Genomic DNA, 25,975 nt, shown 5'->3' on the forward strand with positions numbered 1-25,975 from the left:
TTTAAAAAAAAAAGAATCTAGTTTTGGAGATTCACTTTGGAAGAGTTCTTTAGTATCTTCCCCTTCAAAACTTTTTTAGAGTATCCATGAACTTAACAAATATTAAGTCTAATCTATATACTATAACAGCTATCAAAAATGCACACTAAACAAAGAGTGGTTGATATGATAAAATCTGTTTCACATAAAATTGGTTAAAAGCTTAAAGAGGCACAGTATAGTAACATAAGTTGTACGTCCAACTCGGTCACTAAGCTATTCAATGAGATCCATTTTGAGAGTGAAACATTTCTAAAACTCCTAGAGAATATGCTTTTAATAACAATATTTAGAAACACAGCAAGAATGAGCAAACTACACAATCTTTTCTTAAACTGAAAATTCTAAGCCTCATAAGCATGGACAAAGTCTTAAACTGTGCTGCAGTATCTTTTCACATGTCCCTGTCACATCAGCCATGAGGACCCACCCAGTCTCAACTTTCTAAAATCCTGCCCTTTCTCAACATTTGCATTCTTCCAGAAACCATATTTCCTGTTCCACAGAGAAAACAGAAGACACAATCTTCCTCACTTTTTCACCCTCCTTCTACTGTTAGACGTAGGAGCATATGTATCCTTTTCCAAACACTTTTAGTATCCCCTGTTGTAATTTAAGTTTGTTTATAGCTAAGTACAGATAAAGAAAAGAAAGAGATTTATTTTCAAAATAAGGAAAAACTTTTACTCTTCAAGTAAAGAAAGCTGTAGACATGTCATAAGCTAAGGTCTCCAAGGAGTTGAATGCAAACAACATTTAATAATTAAATCTGAGGACTAGTCCTCGTTGAGAGTGGGAATCTGAATTTGTTACCGATAATTTGAAATGTTAACTTAAAAATTTCAATAAAGGTAGAAGTTTTTAATATTAGAAAAACTATAATATCACTGAAGTAATTTCCAGGTTGTAAGTTTTGTTAAGTTTGACCACAAGAAAGCCTCTTAATCTCCTTTGACGTGCTTCCTGCTCTGGAAAAGGGGGAAGCAGGGAAGAAGACTGCGGGGGCTTCTTTTTAGCTCTGACACTCTCTTATTCATTTCTATTTCAACGTCTATTTCTACTCTGTGTTACAAATGCAGGAAGTGCTAGTATATGCTGTGTTTGTTTTTCTTTTTTAATGTATTAAAAAAAAACCCTCAAATCTTGCTATTTTAACTTTCCAATCATTAATCATTATAATTCAGGCATTTATTTTTATTTTCCCCAAGTAACTATTACTAGAAACTATAAGGGACTTATGGCAAATAAATGAAACAGTCTTTTTACAAGCTAAGCTGGAAATCTGAGACCTGTTTTTTTTTCCAGCTGAGTTGTGAAAAATTTTACTGTTAAGAAATAATAATTTTTGAAGTGCTCTTTTTTTTGGTGAACACAAAGGTGATTCAGAGTAGATGCTTAAAGTCAAAACAATTATAATTTAAGTCCTTACTAGTGTTAGTTTGCAAAAAGCAATGCCATTAAAAAGATGCCATGATAAAATTTATTTTAATGAAGTTCCACATTGCTTTTCCTCAAAATCCACTCCTATGCCACTTTTAAACTCTAAGAATAAATATTTTATTATGATAGAATCTGAACACATGTAAATATATTCTGAACAAGGATTTGAGAACAATAGGCAACATAAATTACACTCTTAAATGCAGAGATGCAAATACTATTCTGAGTCTTCTTAGTCAATATCAAACTACAACTAAAGACTAGCTTTTAAACTTCAAAGAGCCCATTAGCTCTCAGTGAATGCCAGCCAAATGTGTTATGAAATTCAGATGTCTTAGAAAGCTAAATGAACAATATTACTGAAAATCCCCAAACTATCCTATTACTGCACTAAGGAAATGACTGAATTGCCTAATTTTACCAGAACTCTATGTAAATAATGGTTCAAATAAGCAGCAAATGGGATAGTTTATATTTTTATTAAATATGACTTTTAAAAGGTTAGCTGCTTTTCTCAAATTTACCTGAATTGAAAAGGAATCAAATATCAAAATTAAATTCGTGACACAAAGATATACCCATGAGTGTATTTTTAGCTTGCTTTTCAAATTCAGTAGTTTAATATCGTTACCTGTTTGAGATAATATTACTGATTTAGGAGTATGCTTTTGAGACACAGACATTATTCCTGCTTATTATGGTTTAAATTGTGTTCCTTCAAAATATATGTTCAAGTCCTAACCGCCAGGACCTCAAACTGTGACCTTATTTGGAAATAGGGTCACTGCAGATGTGAACAGATAAGATGAAGTCATGCTAGAATAAGGTGGGTCCTTAATGCAATATGGCTAGTATTCTTTTTTTTTTTTTTTAATTTTACTTATTTGACAGAGAGAGAAAGATTACAAGTGGGTCGGCAGAGAGATGGGGAGAAGCAGGCTCTGTGCAGAACAGAGAGCCCAATTCGGGGCTCAATCCCAGGACTCTGAAATCATGACCTGAGCCGAAGGCAGAGGCTTAACCCACTGAGCCACCCAGGTGCCCCATGGCTAGTATTCTTTTAAGAGGAGAGAGATGCAGAAAGGAGAATGCCTTGGGAACATACAGAAACACAAAGGGAGAAGAGAGCATGTAAAGACAAAAGACAGAATGGCATTTACTGCCACAAGCCAAGGAACTCCTGAGGACACCAGAACCTAGGAAAGACAAAAAGGGCCTCTTTGCATACGGATTTCAGAGGAAGCACAGCCCTGCTGACACCCTGATTTGGGACTTACAGCCTCCACAACTACAATATAATAAATTTCTTTGTTTTAGGCCATCCAGTTTGTGGTATTTTATTATAGCATTCATAGAAAACTAATATACTTTTCCACATAAACAATGTGGAATATTCAATCAAAAAAAGTATTTGACATTTAAGTAACCCTTTACTATATATTCAGTTTTTATACATTTCACTGAAATTATGATTTCACAGATCACTAACAATATATTTCAAGTATAATTAGTGTAAGATTTTAATTGTCAGTATACATGTGCAAACTGTGATATTAGCACATCCAAAGGAAAATTAGTTATTTCCTCATTATTTAATCCTACTGTCTTTGAAAATTTTTTCCATTTAGCATCAAAATGTTTAGAACTGGGGGCGCCTGGGTGACTCAGTGGATTGAGCCGCTGCCTTCGGATCGGGTCATGATCTCAGGGTCCTGGGATCGAGTCCCGCATCGGGACTCTGCTCAGCAGGGGGCCTGCTTCCCTTCCCCTCTCTCTGCCTGCTTGTGATCTCTCTCTGTCAAATAAATAAATAAAATCTTAAAAAAAAAAAAAATGTTTAGAACTGGGTTTTTACCCTGGGGAGTAATAGTAATAATGATGGAGACTCCGCAAGGTGCTTGTGAACCAGTCTACTGTTGGAAGAGGAATAGGAATATGGAGGGAATCCCTTTGTGGTACATGCATACCACATTTGGTATATGCGTACCACCTTTAGGCATGCAGAGATGGCTGAAGAGAAAGCCAGAACACTAACTACCCATATCTAAGCACAAGGTAAGAGGAGCCCATTACTAAGAGAGTTTGAAGACTACTGCACTGAAACAAAGTTAGGAACAGCAAAGTGTGAACCCAGTTCAACTTCTGACTAGATTGGCAGAACCTCCAACCTATATTAACTGCCTGTAATAAAAGGAAGTGTGCTTACTTGTGGGGATTAAATACTGTTAATTTCAGTCTCTACTGTTTTTCTATATACAATGTCCAGCACTCAATAAAAAAATTAAGAGATATATTATAAAAGAGAAGAAAAAATAACCCACTATCAAAAGATAAACCAATTAGCAGAATGAGACTCATAGGTGGCCTATATGTTAGAAATATCAGATAGGACCTTAAAATAACTGTGATTAATATATTAAAGGATCTAATGGAAAATATAAATAATATTCATGAATAGATTTTAGAATTTTGCTGAGAAATGGAAACTTTAGAGTTAAATGGTGATGCTACAAATGAAAAACACAATATTTGGGGCGCCTGGGTGGCTCAGTGGGTTAAGCCGCTGCCTTCAGCTCGGGTCATGATCTCAGGGTCCTGGGATCGAGTCCCACATCGGGCTCTCTGCTCAGCGGGGGGCCTGCTTCCCTTCCTCTCTCTGTGATCTCTTCCCTTCCTCTCTCCTACTGTGATCTCTCTCTGTCAAATAAATAAATAAAATCTTAAAAAAAAAAAAGAAAAACACAATATTAAAGGTGAACAATTAATTCAAGAGGTTGTGAACAGTAGACTCAAGAAGACCAAAGACTCGGTAAATGCAGATCAAAGGAAATTATAAAAACTAAAACACAAGGAAACAAAACAAGTAAGGGGAAAACCTAAAGCATCTAAGAACTGAAAGAAAATAGCAAACAATCTAATGTAAGTGTAACTGGAATCCCAGAAGAGACAGAGAACAGGGTAGGAGAAATACTTAAAGAATGAATGCCTAAGAATTTTCTCAAAATAATGAAAGACATCCTGCTACAAATCTATGAGGCTTAACGAATCCCAAACAAAACAAACAATAAAAACAAAAAAGTCAAGTTGCTGAAAAATTTAAAAAAAAAAAGAGAAAGAATCTCTTCAAGGCAGCCGGGGTGAGGGGTGGGGGGTGGGAATTATGTTGGGGATAGCAAAAATAAGAAAAACAGTTGATATCCCATCTAAACTATTCAAACTACAAGACAGTGGAATGATACCTATAAAATACTGATAACAGTGCTTTAAAACTTTTTTTTTTAAACTGTCAACCCATTCAGCTCAGGTCATGATCCCAGCGTCCTGGGATCGAGTCCCGCATTGGGCTCCTTGCTCGGCAGGGAACCTGCTTCTCCCTCTGCCTCTGCCTGCCATTCTGTCTGCCTGTGCTCTCTCTCTCTCTCTCTCTCTCTCTGACAAACTGTCAACCCAGAATTTTTTATCCAGTGAAATTATCTTCAATAGTTCAATATCTTCAATAGTTAGGCTGAAGTAAAGAATTTTCAGCTGAGAGAATTCACTGACAGCAAATCTGTTACACAAAAAAATGTTCACAAGAGTTTTTTAGGCAAAAGGTGTACAATACTAAAAATCTGTATCTACCCAAAGAAATGAAGAACACTGAAAATGACAAAAATGACAGTAAATATTAAAAAGCTTTCCTCCTATATGTAAAGATAATAAAACTGTCTCAAGTAAAAAGAACAATGTACTGCAGGGTTTCTAATTTATGGAAAAACAAAATGTGTAACAATAGTAACACAAGGTATAAGAAGGAAGAATTAGAAGTATATATAGTTGTAAGGCTATTAAACTATATGTGGTTTGATATAGTATTTAAAGGTAAACTGTGGTAAGTTAAAGATGTTTATTGCAAACCACAGGCCAACCACTAAAAAACTTAAACAAGGTACAGCTAATAAACTAATAATAGGAAAAATAAAGATTACCTAAATTTTTCCAAAAGAAATCAGAAAAAAATGGTGGAAAGAATAAAGAAGAGTTAAAAAAAAATCTGAAGACAACTAGCAAGATTTCAAGCCAAGCAAACCACACAAAAGGCATTTTAAATACATATGGTCTAAATCTCCCACTTAGAAGGTAGAGATATATTAAATAAAAAGCAAGATCCAACTATACTATCTACAAATAACCCACTTTCAATATAAATGTATTCAGATAAAAAATGAAGGAATGATAAAATATTTATTATGAAAACACTAATCAAAGGAAATTTGCATCTATATGGTCAGACATAGCAGACAGAGAACAAGCAGTATTACCAGGGATAAAGTAGGACATTATACAATGTTAAGAAGACAGGACAATCCTAAATAGACCTTCAATATTTACAAAATAAATAAACATAGCTAGAGAGATTAGCACATTCAATTATAGAATAGGTGCTTATTAAATGTTAATTTAGCTTTTGCATCAGGCACAGTGGATAAAAACAGAGATTTAAGAAGGCCTTTCTTTCATAGTTTCTATTCCCATGAGGAAAAAAGCAATAGTAAACAGAATAAAAGTTTCAGTACAGTTTTTACAGGGTGCTATGGAAACACAGAGGGGGTATATGTCTTCCGGAGGAACAGATGAAGGAAAATGAGAAAGGTGGTTTACATAAGACTTCACAGAAATTAAATGTTCATTTTCACGATAAACATAAGTGTAGTTATCTATAAATTATGAATTCATAGTAAGATTAAGCAAATACAGTAAAATTAAGTGCTTTCTCTAGCTCATCTGTAATGTAATTATTATTTAATAGGAGTAATAATTCTTCAAGTACTGACTAATCACATACATTACATATTCATTTTGAGGTGTTTCAAAAACTTTGACCAAATTAGCATTAATTCTCCTGTCTTTATTTATCAACTTTTGGAGGGTACCTAAGATTCTTCATAAACTTGAGCTATAACTAATTCATAGTCATGGAGAAAAAGTATGAAAGAAAATATTTAAGCAGTAAACAAAATTTAGTTTTTAGAGTATAATGGAAGCAAATAAACAAATTAATTAGTTTTTAATGAAAGGGTTAGAAAAAGGTCCATGGTCATGTTTTCCGGAATGTCTTTCAAGACATATATTTTGTGTATAAAAAGAAAAAAAAGTGTACTTCTGTGTTTAGATCCTGATTCCTTTCCTTATTTACTGAGGAGAATTTGTGTAAAATAAACTACAGACTTAAAGTATATAACTGATGGGTTTCAACAGTTCTGTATACCCTAGAAACCACTAATCAATATATCAAGTATTTTATCACAATCAAAGGATTTCTCAATGAGATACCACCTCACACCAGTCAGAATGGCTAAAATTAACAAGTCAGGAAATACAGATGCTGGCAAGGATGCAGAGAAAGGGGAACCCTCCTACACTGTTGGAAGGAATGTAAACTAGTGCAACTGCTCTGGAAAACAGCATGGAGGTTCCTCAAAAAGTTGAAAATAGAGCTACCCTATGACCCAGCAATTGCACTACTGGGTATTTACCCTAAAGGTACATATGTAGTGATCCAAAGGGGCATGTGCACCCCAACGTTCGTATCAGCAATGTCCACAACAGCCACACTATGGAAAGAACCTAGATGTCCATCAACAGATGAATGGATAAAGCAGATGTGGTATATATATACAATGGAATACTATGCAGCCACAAAAGAAATGAAATCTTGCCATTTGCAATAATGTGAATAGAACTAGGGGGTATTACGCTTAGTGAAATAGTCAATCAGTCAATCAGAGAAAGACAATTATCATATGATCTCCCTGATATGAGGAACTGAGAGGCAACGTGGGGGGTTTGGGGGGTAGGGAAGGAAAAAAATGAAACAAGATGGGACTGGGAGTGAGACAAACCATAAGAGACTCTTAATCTCACAAAACAAACTGAGGGTTGCTGGGGGTAAGCAGATATGGAGAGGGTGGTTGGTTATGGACATTGGGGAGAGTACGTGCTATAGTGAGTGCTGTGAAGTGTGTAAACCTGGAGATTCACAGACCTGTACCCCAGGGACTAATCATACATTATATGTTAATAAAAAAAAAATTTAAAGATTCCTCAAGTTTCTCTCTCTCTCATTTTTTCAAACTTTATTTGAGAGACAGAGAGTGAAATAGTCCTCAAGTCTCTTTACAAGACATCTCTCCCGGGGTGCCTGGGTGGCTCAGTGGGTTAAGCCTCTGCTTTCGGCTCGGGTCATGGTCCCAGGGTCCTGGGATCGAGCCCCGCATCGGGCTCTCTGCTTGGCAGGGAGCCTGCTTCCTCCTCTCTCTCTGCCTACTTGTGCTCTCTGTCTGTCAAATAAATAAAATATTAAAAAAAAAAAAAACAAAAAAACAAAAACAAGACATCTCTCCCTCCACCTCTGGCCTCAGACAAAGTGTTTTCTGTCAGTATAGATTATTTTGCACTGTGTGTGTGTACATACATATATTAGATAAAAATACATATATCATATACATGGATTAATGTATTATGTATTCTTTCAGGTCTAACACTCTTTTAGCTCAGCTCTAATGATTTGGAGATTTATCCACAGGGTCAGGTATATAAGTGGTTTAATCTTTACTGCTAAAGAGTATTCCACTGTATGGTTATATGACTATTTTTTAAAGATTTTATTCTCTATCACTATTTTCTTTTTTACTCCATCTACCTATATTCATAGACATTTGTATTGTTTCTAGTTTGGGGCTACTGTGAATACAGCTGCACTGAATGCTGACAAACAAGTACTTGGGTAAATACCCAGAATGGAATAGTTGAATCATATGGTATTTGTTTATGAGTGTACACTACTGAACACTATTATTTAAAAGAAGAATGTGATGTGCCACTGAAAAGCTCTATTTAAGAAATTTTCAAGTACTAGAGATGCCTGGGTGGCTCAGTCATTAAGCATTTGCCTTCAGCTCATGTCATGATCCCATGGTCCTGGGATCAAGCCCAGTGTTGGGTTCCCTGCTTGGCAGGAAGCATGATTCTCCCTCTCCCACTCCCCCTGCTTGTATTCCTTCTCTCATTGTGTCTCTGTCAAATAAATAAATAAAATCGTTTTTAAAAAAGAGAGAAATTTTCAAATACTGTAAAAACTGACAATCTTAAAAGAAAACACAATTAAGTATTCTTGAGCATATTAAGAGACACTTTAAGAGACACTCAGGACCCTGAGATCATGACTTTAAGTGCTCATCAAATCGAAGTGAAACTCTGGCTGCTTCCTAACTAGGTAAGCATAGGGCTTCTCTTTCTCCAACATCAATTTGGCCACTACAAAGAAGCACCAGCCCCATTTTACAAAACTACTTTTCATGTATAACCTTTCTAATTAATTTTATAACAAATAACCATCCAAATCACAAAATGAGAAAAAATGTCATGGTGAAAAGAAGTAAGTCTTGATAAGAAAAAACTAGAAATAATAGAAATTATGTCATAACAATTCAGAAACCTGAAGAAGAAAAATACAATCATATCTTCACGCAAGAATAACAATACTGCTCCCACTCTCAGAAATTATTAAATATTTTCACTTGGAGGCTTGGTGGTCAGTCAATCAATTTTAACATCAAATTGCTTTTTAAAAAAATGGCCTATGATTTTTCATTCAGTAATGGTTTCCTTCAATATATACCAATCTGGAAAAAAAAACCTGGCATATCTCCATTTCTTTCTTTTCTTTATTATAAAGGACTATATAATACTGACCTGATCTAATAAAGGTTAAGTGATACAAATGATATATATTAAATAATTGTTAAATGACTTATACTATATTATGTGGAATAAAGAGAAAAAACAACTATCACCTTGTAGTCACTCAAATGACAAGCTGTTCAATTGAAAAAAACTGTTTCTGTGCTTTTATCTTCTTATCACTGCTTATTTTAAGAAGGTTTTTTAGGTCACTGAGGAACTTTTTTTTGCTGCTTACTTGACACATTACTAAGGTTTTGCTGCTTATTTGACACATTATTAAGATTTCATTTAAAACACAGTATCAGAAAAATGTTATGCTAGTGAGCTACTAAATGGAAAAGATCACTTTACAATGCCAATAAATTAGACAATTAAAAGGGTGTATCACCGTAAAAGTTGGACAAAACAGAATTTAAAATAGTTGTTAAAAACATGCAAGATATGTATAAATTCCTTTCTGTCATTCTTTATCCCACGAATGGAAGAATTTATTCAGGACATTAAAGACGGTATAATTTTAATTTTCATCATCTAAATACCTTGTATACAGAAGAAATAGTACGAAGCAATAGATATTTCTCTGACAACTTGAAGGGGATAGCCATGTTTGTCTAATTGGTTTACTGAGAATAAAACTCTCAGATTGTTATCTGGTTTCCTTAGTTTTACTAAGAATCCCGATCAAATACAATGTCTTTTATTTCCTAGTGAATAAACAGGGAAGTTAGTATTTTAGACGTTTAGACTCATCTACATTTACATAAAAGGACAAATAGAAAGGATCAAATATGATGATAAAGCATGTTTATGGACACATAAAACTTTTTATATGTTTTCAAATTCGGGAAAACTAATGAGATTTTTCCGTCATCATTTGGTTCTGCTCCATCTTCTTTCAATTAGGTAGTTTATTTTTGTGATTTATGAGATTAAACAAAATGTTGGTTTAGGATTAGCTTTGCACAAAATTCTTAAGAGCATATTCCTAAATCTGCAGTTCTAAGAGCTGAAACATTAATACTAAAGCATAGATGTATTTAATGATTATGTATTTATGAAAGTGGTAACTTCCTCATTATAAAAACAATGAACCACAAACATGGATTTTCGTTCAGCACTATCCTGAAAAGTCACTTGAATTCTCAGGCCTCAGTTTTCTTATCTGTAAAATTTGGGAGGGGTGGAGTAGAAGACTTAATTCTAAAAGTCTCTTCTATTTAAAAAATTATTATTTAAAAAATTATGAATTCTAGGTGTCTTTATTCCCTAAGCTTTCTAATTTCTCATGGTTCCTTGAATCTATACCACCTACCCAAGTATAATTTGAACATGTTGCTAAATGCAAGAAATCATTTAAACTTTTTGGGTGTTTATCCCCAAAATGTACACAAACATAGAGAAATCGCCCACCTGTCATTTCCTCTTGCCTATCTACTAAGAACTCAGACTTATTACTACCCCCAAGAAAGCAAAATAGGTAGCAATAACAACAAAAGTCAGAAAAACATTAAAAAAAAGTCTGTGTTCTTTCCTGTATGAGTAAACTGCCCTAACCTCTGCCCAGCTACTCAAGCCCTAAATCTAGAAATTGCTCTTGATTTCTTTTACTCTCACTCCTGATTCATCCACCACAAATACTTCTGGATTTCTGCTGTCCTCCATCATCCTCACTACCATAACCCTAATCCAAGTCACTATTATCTCTTGTCTGGACTCTAATTGGTCTCCATGCTTCCATCTTCATTCTCAACTTCCATCCTTTTCAATCCACTTTCCATACAGCTCCAAGAATGATGTTTTTAAAATATGAATCAGATTCCCTTTCATAAATTCCTATTACTTTAGAATGACCCACAGGTTCTCTATGATCTAAGCCTTGCTTATTTCTTCCACATTTTTGCAGAATACTCTTTCCGTATACAACATCTCCTTTAACTTGATCTCTTTTCTGTTCTTTAAACATACCAAGTTCTTTACTCACTTGGGGCTTTGTAACTCCTCTACTTCTGAAGGAATATTCTTCCCTTTCTCTTCAAATAGTTCATTCTCATTTTTCACACCTCAGCTCAAAGAACATCCTGGAGATAACTTTCTTCACATTCTGATACATTCCATTTCATCATCTTGTTTATTCCCTTGATATCAATGACCACAAAAGGTAAATATATTCTTTTTGTAGTATTTACTTGTTTATTACTTATTTCCTCCAATGCAAGCCCTATAAGGATAGGGACTTCTTGCTCTTATTTTCTCCTCCTCATCACTGGCACAGTGTCCTGAATACACTGAGCTCAATCAATATTTGTTGATTAAAATACCTGGGGTGTGTACACACACACACACACACACACACACACACATAAATGAAAAAATACAAAGACACAAAGTAAAAATTTCCAGGGATTTACTCATCATCACTACTAGAATAAAAACACTCAAATCATATGACCCATGGTGTATGTACTAAGACTTTGTATAGGCAGGAACATAAATATATATCTTCAATGACATAAAAGCATGATTCTAATTCTAATATGGCTTAGTAGAGATAAATGTTTTCCTGTGTCATATAGAAGGCTGATTAAAAGGACGGTTCAGCAGATTAAAACTTTGTTTATTCAAATGTATTTTAAACATTCAAATGAAAAATGTGAACCCATCTATATCTTTTCTGAAATTTAGAAAGCAACTTATAAATGAACCAGGTGCAGGTAAAATGCATGAAGATTAGATATAAAAGTAAAAGCTACAGGGACGCTGGGATGACTCAGTTGTTAAGCATCTGCCTTTGGCTCCACGATCCCAGGGTTCTGGGATCGAGTACCATATCAGGCTCCCTGCTCAGTGGGGTAGCCTAGCCTGCTTCTACCTCTCCCACTCCTGCTGCTTGTGTTCCCTCTCTGGCTGTGTCTCCTCTCTCTGCAAATAAATAAATAAAATCTTTAAAAAAAAAGTAAAAGCTACAAGTATTATATCAGTGAAAATTACAAAAATAAGTCATGAAGAAAAAACCACCATGATTGTTAAATACTCATACGTCAAAAAAGAAGCATAAAGTCTGCAACTTTGCGGCATAGTACTATATTCAAGGTTTTAAAAATTTGTTTTTATGCAGGTAAACTTCAAATAAATTTGTGTATTTACAGGTATAATGCAGGATCAGGAGGAAAGCACTAGTTCCACAGATGCTGTTTAAAATTAGGTCACAACATGTAATTTGATGGACACAGCTTTGGTGTGTCTGATGATAAGTGTATTAATTTCTATAGCTCAATAGATTTCTCACAGTCAAAACTGCTTGATAATTCTTTTTTCAAAAGTTCTTTATATAACAAAACATTGATAAATCACCATACATTTGCTAAAAAAATTGCTAAAATTACTTTATTTTTATATTTCTATATTATTGTTTTACTAGCAAAAGGCTGAATATCTGCATATTATAACTAACTTATAAAATAATTTATCAAACTCAATTATTTCCATAAATGACTTCTGAACAGCCTTCAAGTTATAATATAAATAACTGAATGTTCCATTTTTTAAGTCCAAACCACTCAAGATCAAAATTCAATTTCATTCCAATTACTTTACATATAAAAGAGATTTTTGTATCAAATTATTTCATACTTTAAAGTAATTATGCTAGATTATGGAAATGTATGTGTATATGTGTACATATGTACTTATAGTTAAAATTTAAAATTTAATTTGAACTGGTAACAGCAGTTTCTCAAAAGGCACATTTATTCTACCCAGCAAGAAGAATTTGAGTTATTCACCTTCAAATAGTTATCTACCTTTTATACTCCCTCACAGCCAAAGGAAATATCCACAACATGTAGCATGGACAACTGATTAAAAACCAGAAAGTTCTTAATATTTCAGCTCAGTTACAAAGAAGAAAAACAGAAAAAGTAAATAATAATTAAGAAGAGCAGAGGATAATATGTATTAAAAGGGTTTCTATAAGCAGACTGAAAATTTTATGTCTAATGTAGCTACTTTAACTTCGTCTTTGACAGGTGAAATTAGGGTAGTAAGGGTTAAGGGGGAAAAGATTAAAGCAAAACCGAACAAAAATCTTATTTTTTAAGAACTCTGTAAATTAGACTTTCCCCACCCTATTAAGGCTTCTTATTAGGAAAGGAAAATTCCAAAAGCCATTCAGGCTTTGATTCAGATACTAGGAGGGAACTTGGTACCAAGGGACAAAAAAATTAATTTGGCAACCACAGAACTTCCCACTGAACTCAAGAAAAATCATGCAATATTTTTGCCGTGTGCAGTACTTTCTCACGTGCTGTCTCCACCTTTGTATCTATAAAACTGGTAACAACTACTTGAAAACAATTATTCCATCTCTTTTTAACAAGACAATCACATTTTTACAATACAGTAGTTGGAAACTAATGAAGTACTGGAAAAAAACAGCTATGTGAAAAAAGTACCGTGTTCTTTGCCCTATAATTTTTATCAAGGTAAAAATTTATAGCATATTAGACTTTTAAATACCATTCTAATAAACAAGCGGGATTTGAATGTTAACAATCAAGTATAAAAATAAAAAGATCATAATTCCTTAAAGTGTAAACTATCTGAAGGGTTACTTAAGTAACCATTTCTTAAACCTAGTGGACTACTTTGCAAGAACCAACGTGATAATAAAGAGTCTAATCTTACTTCACATTTAATTCATTCTCTCTGATCCAGTCAGTATTTACATCCTACCTGGCCTACTATAATGGCTTCCTCTTCTCTGTCTCACCTCTCTTCCCACTCTGATCCAAAGTATATGCTTCTATGAAGCTGGAATACCTATTTGAGGTTATTTTTTGGTGGTTCTTTGCTGTCCACACATCAAAGTGCAAAATAACTCCTTAGCCTACACACACTTTACGTGCGCAACACACATTAGCAAACAGATGCAGACATCATCTTTAACCGCAGTTAACCTCCATTAGCATTTGGTTATTTAAACAATTCGATCTTCATGAATACTGATAACATGCCCCGTAACCCCAATTCTGTACTTTCCCCCCACACCACAAGTTTCCTATTACTTTGCCACTGACTTTTATTAACAGATGGGTTTGACTTCTACTTTATTGGGAAGATGGGAAGCTAACCGACAAAACACTCTTCTGACTGTCCTCTTTACTATCTTAACACTTTTTTTTATACGTCTCCTATCTTCTGAATTTTTTTAAGACAAAAATGTCTTTTTCTGTTCTAATACCAGCGCTGTTTACCCGAGTTTGTGATTTCTTTTTTCATCTATGATCCTTCTCTATCAATTAATTATTCCCTCTAAATTTATTTTGTCCTGTCCACAGGGTCCTAGCCCAACAAATATGTTCCTGTCTCCAGTACGTTACTCACTCCCACAGTACTGCCCTTCCCTCAAACTAGTCATCTCTTCTTTTCTCATTAAACTTCTAGAAAGTTAATACGGTCCCTTCATTTCCTCATTCCTTACCACAACCCTTGAAATTTGACTTCTCTCTCCACACAGACTCAAGCATGTTTTTTAAAAACATGAATGCCCCTTTATCTAACCATCAAAATTCAGTATTTTTTTTTCTTGGCAGTACTTGACGCTGTTTATCATCCAACTCTTTGGAATCCATGACAATAAACTTATTTTCCTTGAATCTTTCAGTGCTTCTTCACAAGCTCCTTCATTTCTTCTACACCCTAAATGTGGCTGTTTTCCTTTAAATGTTTCTTCTCTTCTCATGGGTCAACAATCACTCTTAAGTGCATGAATCCCAAAGCTCTGTCACCTGAATGTGACAACAGCACTTCAAGTTCAATGCACCTCCAAACACACCCACCTAGATGAGATCTCACTATTTCTATGATTGGCGTTATCCTGATTCAAATTCTGGACTCAAAGACTCCTTCCTTCTTCTTATCTGATATTTTCTTGGGTTCCATACATATCCTCTTCCCTCCTATTCTCTGAGCTTAAAAAGAAAAACTAGACTTCTCACTGGTTATTCTTCATCTAGCCCACTGCCCAATGTTTTTTAAGCAAGAATGCATCAGAGTAATTTAGGGAGCTTTTGCAAAACGGTTAGGATATACTGGTTCTAGCATATGGCTAAGAAAATGTATTTTGAAAAAGTTCCATCAGTGTTTCAGATGTACACTTCTGGAAGCACTTCAGAAGCACACTTCTTGTTAAGTATAAGACTGCCTATCTTATAATGTATACCCCTCTTTCAAATTAACTTTGTCCATGGTATCAATTTGAGCATTTCATTCTTTTGCTGAAATACTTTCAATGGCTCCCCATTATATAAAAGCCCTTCCCCAATCTGGGCTCCAGACACATCTCTCCATCATGTTTATCTACCTTTTAAAATGCTTTTCTGTGCTCCTGAAAACCCCTTTCCCTCTCTCCATAGGTCCAAATGTTATACTGATTAAATGCTTTCTTCTTCATGGATACCACTGGAAGAGCTCAAACATAAATGAGCCCCCCCCCCCCAGCCCGGTCCGGATTTATATTATGTAATCTTTTACAGCATTTGTTAAATAGTGCCTTGTTGATTTTTTTTTTTTTTTTAAGATTTTGTTTATTTGCTAGACAGAGATTACAAGTAGGCAGAGAGAAAGGAGGAAGCAGGCTTCCTGCTGAGCAGAGAGCCAGATGCAGAGCTTAATCCCAGGACCCTGAGATCATGACCTGAGCCAAAGGCAGAGGCTTAACCCACTGAGCCACCCAGGCGCCCCTACTGCCTTATTTTTTAACATTAATATACATGCTTCATTACCTTGATACACTACAACTTCTTTAAATATCAGAGACACACCTGGACAATAAAACAGAAGTGATTATCAGCAATATCATATCCACTTCACATCATCTGCATTAGTTTTCTAGAACAAGGGTAAATTATAAACTACTTAAAAGGCTGATACTAACTTATTAGATATCTCACCGGAAGTAGAGACTTGTGGATGAACACACAAATTCCGAGACTAGAACTGCCAACGTCTAACCTATCACCATAGGTTACATAGAAGCCAGATGCTACTCGAGTTACTACTTGTTCATTACCTGTTCTGATCAAAGTCCTGAGAGTATAAATTCCCTCTCCCTAAATCTTATTATGGGACTGTCAATTTTTTTGTTGATTTTTTTTTTCCTGAAAGTCAAATTTGAAGGGAGAAAAAAAGTTAGAGGCAATTGTATCCTCCATTTTAATAGCACAAACCCAGTTAAAAAAACTATTGCTATAGGTCATACTTTAAAAATTTTTATGTGTGTGTTAATGTACATAAATGTGTACTTATATACATGGAATATATATTTATGTATTTGTTCTCTCTCTATATATATTTGTTTGTATGTCTCTGTGATATATTTCCCCCACACTCAAGTAGGGTTGAAAGAAGCAAGGTCATTTCCCATAGGAGAGAGAGCATGTATGCCTCCTGGATAAGTGGAGTTTTCTAAACTTTTAATTTTGAAATAATTAGAGGCACAAGGAAATTGCAAAAAAGCAGTACATGAAGGTCCCATGTACCCTCCATCCAGCTCACTCTAATGGTCATATTTATACAACTCTGATACAATATCCCAACAAGGAAACTGACACTGATACAATCTACAAGCCTTGTCAGATTTCATCAGTTTTTCTCTGCACTTATGTACACGTTAAGTTCCTTGGAACACATGATTCCAAGCAACTTTATCACATGTATAAATTCATGTAACCACCATCAATACGTGGTATTTGAAAATACTCTCACGCACATCAGAGCATATTTTTTAATCTCAGAAAATAGAACTTGGATATATTATTATACACAACACAGAAATTAAGCAGATACAATGAATACAAAGTAGAACTGTATTTTGGTTTAAAATAAATTAGAAAATATTTTCATGTCAAAACTTCTCATTTTTAAGTTGTATGCTTGAAGTTTACTAAAAAACAATACATTTGGGCTATTTGTCCAATTAAAACATAGTACTCAGTATTATTTCTTGGATTCTGTTGAAGATTTGGTACAAGACACAATCATATGAAGAATATTGGGGCAATTTTTATACAGCCATGATTGAAAATGCTGCCTCTAATGTCAGCCAATATCCTTTGCATATTTTAAGAGGGATGTGTACACAGTCATCCAGGGAACTAATGATATCCTGGTGATAAATCCCTTTTAGTATTTGTCTCAACAGTTTTTGTTTGATTGAAGAACTAGACTATTTCTCCATAGCACAAAATAAAAATTACTTAGCATAACAAGCTTTTTTTTTCACCTTCGCTGCCAAGAAGCTCAAATTAAATTAGTGCTCATTATAGTCAATATATTATCCTTGATTCTTAGACTTATCTTTGCCTGTCTTTATAAGGTTTCTGGCCCTTATACCTTTATTTTAAATATATTGAATATATATTACACTATGTCATATAGCACACAGTCTTAGAAACAATGATGTATGGACTGAAAGTTTGTGACCTTCCAAAATTCATAAATCTTTTTTTTTTCTTTAAAGATTTTATTTATTTATTTGACAGACAGAGATCACAAGTAGGCAGAGAGGCAGGCAAAGAGAGAGAGAGGGAAGCAGGCTCCCTGCAGAGCAGAGAGCCTGATGCGGGGCTCGATCCCAGGACCCTGAGATCATGACCTGAGCCAAAGGCAGCGGCCTAACCCACTGAGCCACCCAGGCGCCCCCAAAATTCATAAATCTTAATACCCTAACCCCTGATGTGATAACAGGAGGAAGTAATTAGGTCACAGAGGCAGAGCCTTCATAATGGGATCTGTGCCTTTATAAGAGACAGTAGAGCTTGCTTCCTCTTTTTCTTCTCTTCTCTCTCTCTGCCATGTGAGGATACAATGAGAAGAAAGCTACAGGCAAGCCAGGAAGAGTGTCCTCACCAGATACTAAATCTACTGACACCTTGACATTGGTTGGACTTCTCAGCTTCCAGAACAATGAGAAACAAATATTGGTTGTTTAAGCTACCCAGTGTATGGTAGTTTGTTATAGCAGCCTAACAAAGACAATCATATATAAATGCTACATTATTTTCTTTGTATAGCAGCTCATAATTTATATTACTCATCTATAAATAAAGCTGATTTCATCCATACAAGTCACTTTACCAATGAGAAAACTGAAATTCAGAAAGATTAAATGACAATTTAGTGAATGGTAGAACTGGAAATCTCATCACTCTATAATATTTACCTTCTGGGGGGCATAGTAAAATCTCATTTATTTAAAATTACATTAATTTTAAAATAAACTACATGTCTTTTATAAGCAAGCACTATTTGCTTAATTTCTAAAAACAGCCCCAATTACTATTCTTATCATTTTTTTTTTATTCTGACCAAATGCCACACACTTAGTGTGTACGTTTAATGGTCAACAAATTGTTTTCCTTTGAGCACATCAGAGAGGTCTTTAATGGCATGAAATTTTTTTTAGAGTTTATAACAATGTTACAAAACAACATCTATTTCTAACTATATATTCAGGCTATCTTTTTTTCTTAAGATTTTATTTGTCAAAGAGAGAGAGCACATGCAAGCACATGCACAAGCAGGGAAAGCAGCAGTTAGAGGAAGAAGCAGGCTCCCTCCTGGTCAAGGAGCCTGACATGGCTCAATCCCAAGACCCTGGGGTCATACCTGAGCCAAAGGCAGATGCTTAACCGACTGAGCCACCCAGGTGTCCCTAGGATATCTTTATAGTATTTTCATGTGATAATAGCCATAATTACTGTCTCTAAAAATAGCAGTCTCATATAGTTTTTTATTCTTACACAAAAATAGCAGTTGCATATAGTTTTTTGTTCTTATATACACAATATACTTTGATAATATACCCATTCATATACAATAGATTAACCGTTAAAAGCTGAAGAATCTGATTTTTATACTTATTGGCTGATAATTCTGTTTTACTCTAAAACTGAATACTGAAAACTGGGGTAAACATATGAACCGGCAAAACTCTTTAATATAATTAAATACTTAACCTAATTTAGACCACTGAAATAAACATTTATTTTAAATACCAGGCATAAATAGGTCTCCATTAAATATAACTGTGGCAAATATACTTTGCTTACTTAGGCAATTTCAAATCATGTCGGTATTATATTAATACACACTTATCTAACCAACTTACTCTACAAAATATTATAGAATTATTGCTAAATGTATTTTAGCATTTGCAACCAGAACAATAAATTCTTTATTTTTAATATAAAAATAGTATAGCATTATTATAATCACTAATATACACACAGATCCATGCATATATTTGGTATCCTTTCCAATTATACTTAAAGTCAATGAAATAAACAACATTTATTTCACTTCATAAATATTGGCTTTGGCAAGCTGAATTATCTCCTCATTTTGAATATTTATTTATTCATCAATGAGCACAAATCCAATTATCTATGTAAGATGGCATATTATATAAGCTCCCTAAGTATCTTTCCAATAACAGTACCAATTATATAATAAGCATTAATTTTACTTTTTAAACAAGCATATTTGTTTAATTTAAATATATATTGAATAGATATTTATGTTTTATATTTATATATATATTTTTAGTTTTGTTTATAAACATGTAATGTATTATTAGCCCTAGGGGTACAGGTCTGTGAATCGCCAGGTTTACACACTTCACAGCACTCACCATAGCCCATACCCTTCCCAATTATATTTATATATATTAAGTGTAGATATATATTAATCTTTATCTGGTATACAAAAGGCACAGATATTTAATTTTATCTAATCATTTTCTTCTAGCCCCTACTATATAATTTTGAACAAATATATCTAATATCAATTATTTCCTGACCTCAAGCAGTAACATCTGCAGAGAAAACTCAGTCTCCAATGACCAATTTATCCTTACAAATTATAAATACAGCATGGGAATTTAACATGAAGCTTTTCAGTACCATAAGACCATTTAATTATATCAGCAATTCAAAAAGTGCACATCTATTTAAACAAAACTAATCACTGAAAGAAGGGACTACTACAGAGATGGCCACATAGGGAGGAAAAAAGAATTCATTTTTTAAAAATATCACCTTTGAGAGAAATGTATAATGAAACAGGCTGAAGGTATGCAATTCTGAAATTTAATACAACTTCTCTTTATTTAAAATTATATTCCCCAGTGTATCCCATCACAGCTTTGCTGATTCCTTCTAAATTAAAATACAATTTTCCTCTGATCATTGATTTAAAGGATGTCAAACTTCTTATAAAAAGGGTTACTTGGCAAAGTTCAAGGCAAAAGAGCTATTTTAAATGTTGCCGGTATCAAAATTCTGTTTGGATACTTCGAAAGAGAAATCCATAAATGAAGTACCTTTCTTCTGTTCTTTTGGAAGAACAGAAAAAAGACCAGACATTTTAAATGAAAAATGTTCTCACCCAGTGATTCTTTCATCTCTATATGCAAGAGAGGGACTGGGATTCAAAAAGTTCATCAGCAACAAAGCCTCACTCAGTTCCATTTAGGAGCTATATCAGCCTGCTACCTGATGTTATGTAAGAGTTTCCTTCCATTCGGAAGAGTTCCTAAAATGGGTACTGTCAAAGGCAGTAAAACTATAAAACCCGACCTACTTTTTTCAAAAGATTTCCATGGATCTTATGGCAAGTATAATTCCTTTTAGAGTTGGAGCTATCCTCCTTTCAAGTAAACTGTGTTGACTGAAATACGCTAGCAAATGCTTCACTTTTTAAGGGTTAAAATACAAATCCGTAAAATATACACACATTTCTCAAATTTTTATCTCTAACAGTGAATGTCTACTGGTGCTTTCCGCATACATTGGCTTTCCTATCTATTGTAAGCCTAGTATCATTCTGAATAAGCTCACATTAAAAAAATTACCCATTTGGAATACATTTATAAAATTTAAGCAAACAAATTAGTCTGATAGGAAAGTCTGATAAAACACAAATGTGAATTTTAAAACATATGTTACTTATAAGAAAAAGATTCGTTGTATTTATAAAGCTGTCGTGTAGTTTTCAGTCTTCGTTTTAAGAATGAAGCATTACATTCTTGAGAGGGAAGAAGGTTAATTAATTAAAATGGAAGCTATTCAATACTTTTTAAAAAGAGAAATTAATTTCTGGGTTCTTTTAAATTCCCCATTGTCATAAAATATAATGAGAAATGCATTTCAAGTAAATTCTCAAGTCAACCACACAGCATCATTATTTACAGATACAAAATGTCATCCTTATAATTCAAATAAAAGTGCTGTATTATTCCTACAATTATTGTGAAAACATCACTGAGAAGTTCACAGAGATTTAATTTCAAAGGGAAGGATAAATCATACAGACTTACGGAAATTATATGCACAAGATAGCATGGCACAATGAACACATTTTTTCACATGATTTACAGTAATAAATGACTCCTTTTATTTATTCATTTTTTAATATTTATTCATTCTTAAGACTACTAACTTCATTTTCCTTAAGCAAGGCTTACAAGTATAAAAAATAGCCTGTATTTGTTATGCTCAATTTTCCACTTAACTATAGTTTACATTGAATTGAGTGAAAATGAAGTGGTTATAAATATTTATAAATAAGTGAAACAAAAAAATTAACTTCACAGCCTAAAGCACATCCACAGACTTTATGCTGCATATCTCATAAGGACATAGCAAAAAGATATGATAAACACTGTAATAATGGACTTTAGTTTCATCAAAATGATAATCTTATTAACTACACATTTATTACCCTAACTTCAAGTTTCCTTAGAGTACACAGGAAATAAAATTACTCTGTGCCCATAGAAATCACAGCAATATGAGACAAGAGATCACTATAAGTGTTTCTCCTATTGTGCCAAAACTAAGGGAAAGTCCAGAACAAAAGTACTCAAAACAGGCATTTCCTATAAATGCATAATTTAAGAATAACTAACCAGAACAAGGATTAAAGGATACTCAAGATAGGCTTAAATTCTAGTAATATACACAGAAGGATAAGAATAAACTTATTAATGATCAATGCTCTCCAACTACATGCCAGCAATCTTTGACTATAACTCTGCAGAAGCTTTTTTAGTATGTATTGTTAAAATTAATCATATAAAATGTATCTTAAATGGTTCACTCTTGAAAGCTAATATTATAAGCCATGATGTTCAAAAAAATCCTAAATATAAAAATGCAAATTTATAAAGTATTGGAATTCTGTAATTAATTCTATAAATAAAGCTATCCTAGGATAAAAGGCAAAGGAATGAAAGGAACAGTAGATAAATTTATAATCAGTACTGGGGACTAGAAGCTGTAAGTTAAAATTCATATTAAGACATCTATGTCTTTAGATGTAATATATAATGTTCCAGAAAAAGTAAGGAAAGGAGAATAAATGAGGCTAGCCTTACCATTAATACTACAAATCATAACTGAAAAGTTATAGTTTCAGTCTTTTTTCTACTTTCTTTAATCATAAATAAGTATGTTCATGACCTTATTTTCAATCTGGCTTATATACAAAAATCACTTTTTGAAGCACTGCCTATTATAAAAGGGCTATGTCTTTTGTACATGAAATCAATGGGGAAAATAAACAGTAAGAGTTATCCTAGTTATATAAATAGAACTAAATTCCTAGGAGACTTTAAAGGTAAATATTAAAATATGTGTTTTTGGCTCAGAAAATATATACCTAAGGAAAACCCAAGATAAGGCTAATTAAACTGAATATACTCAAGATTTTTTTGGATTTTATTTATATAAGTGTGGAGAGGAGAAGTAGAAAATTTTGTAATATGCCCATACCCAAGTTCTTGCTTTCTGTCTACCTGGCAGAGCAGTTTATTTTAGAAAGAGGTGAGGATGACAGTGTGACATTATGACAAATAGGAATGGAATCAATGCAAATGCAGTAGGCCAATATAACTTTAGAGAAGATGATGGTTTTAATGAATGGATTTATTGAATTTCAAGTAATTAAAAATTTATTTGGACAGACCTAGATACTTTAAAAAACTGTGTTCGTCAGCATTCTCATTCAGAGACAGAACTTTGATAAACTCTAACTGAAAAGATAATATATATTTTTTCTAAAACTAAAAGTCCTAATTTCTTAGAAATTGACTGACTTTCCTCTGAAAGTAATATTTGTGATAGCAGAGGAAAAGAATTCATTTCCTTAACTTCTTAGTTAAGAATGGTATGGCCCAAATTTCCACTGGATCTGCTGAGAAAGCAGAGCTAAGTCATAACTGGCCCATGTTAGTATCTTAGCCTAAAAAAGACAGTGCTAACACTAAAAATGAAATTAGTTTCAAAACCAGAATCCTTAAAAAAAAGTTTTTAAGTGTATCATTGATATTTCAACACTTACGGCTATCGTAACATATGTTTCCTAGAGCCCTGCCCGTTTGAAGTAGCACTTCCTGGTCTTTGCTATTTAGCAGCTGCACCAGTGGTGAAATCAATCCGGCATCCACACATGGAATACGCATAAATTCTGAAAATAAGAGACATATGTAATTAAAAATCTAAAAATTCACAGTTTACATTATCATGTCCTTTAATAAAATATCTACCCACTCTGAAAGTGTTAAAAATGGCTTACCATCTGAAGGATCATTCTGTTCAAAAGTAACTCTACTAAATACTTAGTGAAATAAGAACACAAAATGAGTAGGGTCATATTTTTCTTTGTTGACAGTCTCTATCATAAACCCAAAAGATTTTTAATTAATTTTCATTATACCTAATTGATCACTATTTTCTTATAATAATGAATGTGCTTGGGAAGCAATATATGATGACAGGAACACTTGGCAATGTTCCTTCCATGAGCCTGATAATTAAAGTACTACAGTTATAAACTAAGCCATCAAATTGTACAAATTTTCACATGTTCTCTTTTTATTCACTGTATGTTCTCTAAAAGGACAAAATATTTTTTAAAAAGGTTTGAGTGTATCATTACAAATAATAGGTCCTTTTCAATTGCTAAGACCTGGTAGAATCATCTATTCCTTAATTCCTACTTTTTGTTTTTATGGATCACTCACATCTGCTGTTATACCCATAAATTCATAGGTCTCAAATACCAAATGTTAAGTTTTCTTATACTTCTGGGGCGCCTGGGTGGCTCAGTGGATTAAGCCGCTGCCTTCGGCTCAGGTCATGATCTCAGAGTCCTGGGATCGAGCCCCGCATCGGGCTCTCTGCTCAGCGGGGAGCCTGCTTCCCCCTCTGTCTCTGCCTGCCTCTCTGCCTACTTGTGATCTCTCTCTGTCAAATAAAATAAATAAAATCTTTAAAAAAAAAAAAAAAAAGTTTTCTTATACTTCTAACACATTTTTCATTGTCTCCCAATGATACCATCATAGTCATGATTATTAGACATAAATTTTTTTATAGTGTCTCATGATGGACTATTACAAAATTGAGGGATAATAATGATACCAATTAATGAAAGTTCTCCAAATAATCAATATTGGAACCATCATTTTGGACATCAAGACATACTGTAAGTCAAGGAACTTAGTCAACACAGACCTAATTCCACATCCTATAACCCATCCTACTAAATTAAAAAATCATTGTCTTTTCACTATTATTTTCAAGGGGGGGGGGTTCACTCCTTAGTCTGTTCCACAAGTACCACCATAAGAAATCTTCCCTCTCTTTTTCTCCATTTTCAAATTCCTAGAGCACATCATATAAGGCTGTTATGTGAGCTGTTACGTCTGAAACAACTTCTTTAACCCATGACATAGCTATGAGTCACAGAGGTATTCTTCTCTACCTAAACAAAAGATTGCATTCCTATTACATCTCTTACTTACTTACCACTATATTATTGAAAACTCTCTATAATTTAAACTTCCAAGATATAAGAAGTACTTCTTACTTCTAAAGCTAATCTTTAAGTCTACTGTTGATGTTTTTTTTTTTCCCTTTCTTTCTTTTTTTTTTAAACTCCATATTGGGAGTTTTTCCTATTGGGAAAATGAATTATGCTCTAAATAATTTCAAGAACTCAATGACCATCTTCTATAGGGGATGACATATCAATCTACTTGTCTACCTCTTAAGTTAATGATCTCCTTGGGATCTTTATATATTTCAAATCTTAAAATAACATGTCACCAACTCAAATTAGTCAACTTGAAGATAGATATTCATTATCTTTTCTACCTTTCCCTATGCCTAGTTTCCAACAGTGAAATAACTACTAAAATAAGAAATTTACAAATAGTCTGATTTGCACTCTTATTTCATAAATTTCATTTCCTTTGGACCCTTATTTCTCTTTTCTTATTTCATAACTGCTGTTGTATTTTATTGTTTTGCTTCTTTGGTTTGTTGTTGCTATGCTTCAGGCAATGGCAACATTGATGAGTTACTATTTTTGTTTGCTTTGATGCTCTAATGTTCTATATGATACCAACATAGCTTTCAAAATTCTGATGGTACAATCAATAATAGAGAGTAAATAATTATGGGAAAATTACAGAATCAAATAAAACTGTTCTAAACTTTTTCTTAAATACCAAAGCATACAAACACCATTAGTAGGTCAATTGTACCTCATTTTTTTTTTAAAGCATATAATTAAATAAAATAAAACTAGTATATTCCTTGGCTTTCAGTGTAAAGGCAAGACTGCCAGTCCCTGGAAGAAGCAAACTCCCTTCTAAAACCTTCTGCTTTTCAGTCAGTTTGCTTTTTAACTGCAGACTGCAGTTCTCTTT

General features: G+C 33.6%; 1 protein-coding gene across 6 annotated transcripts in view; it reads right to left on the minus strand.

The window, feature by feature from the left end:
- The window catches only part of RAP1GDS1 (Rap1 GTPase-GDP dissociation stimulator 1), a 150,729-nt gene that overhangs the window by 57,426 nt on the left and 67,328 nt on the right, over positions 1–25,975 (minus strand). For all 6 annotated transcript variants that reach the window (XM_059172530.1, XM_059172532.1, XM_059172528.1 and 3 more), the window contains one exon: positions 23,605–23,730. In XM_059172530.1, coding sequence (XP_059028513.1) covers positions 23,605–23,730 — 126 coding nt within the window. The remainder of the gene's footprint in view (positions 1–23,604; positions 23,731–25,975) is intronic.

This window comes from Mustela lutreola, chromosome 1 (assembly GCF_030435805.1).
Source record: "Mustela lutreola isolate mMusLut2 chromosome 1, mMusLut2.pri, whole genome shotgun sequence".
NCBI lineage: Eukaryota > Metazoa > Chordata > Mammalia > Carnivora > Mustelidae > Mustela > Mustela lutreola.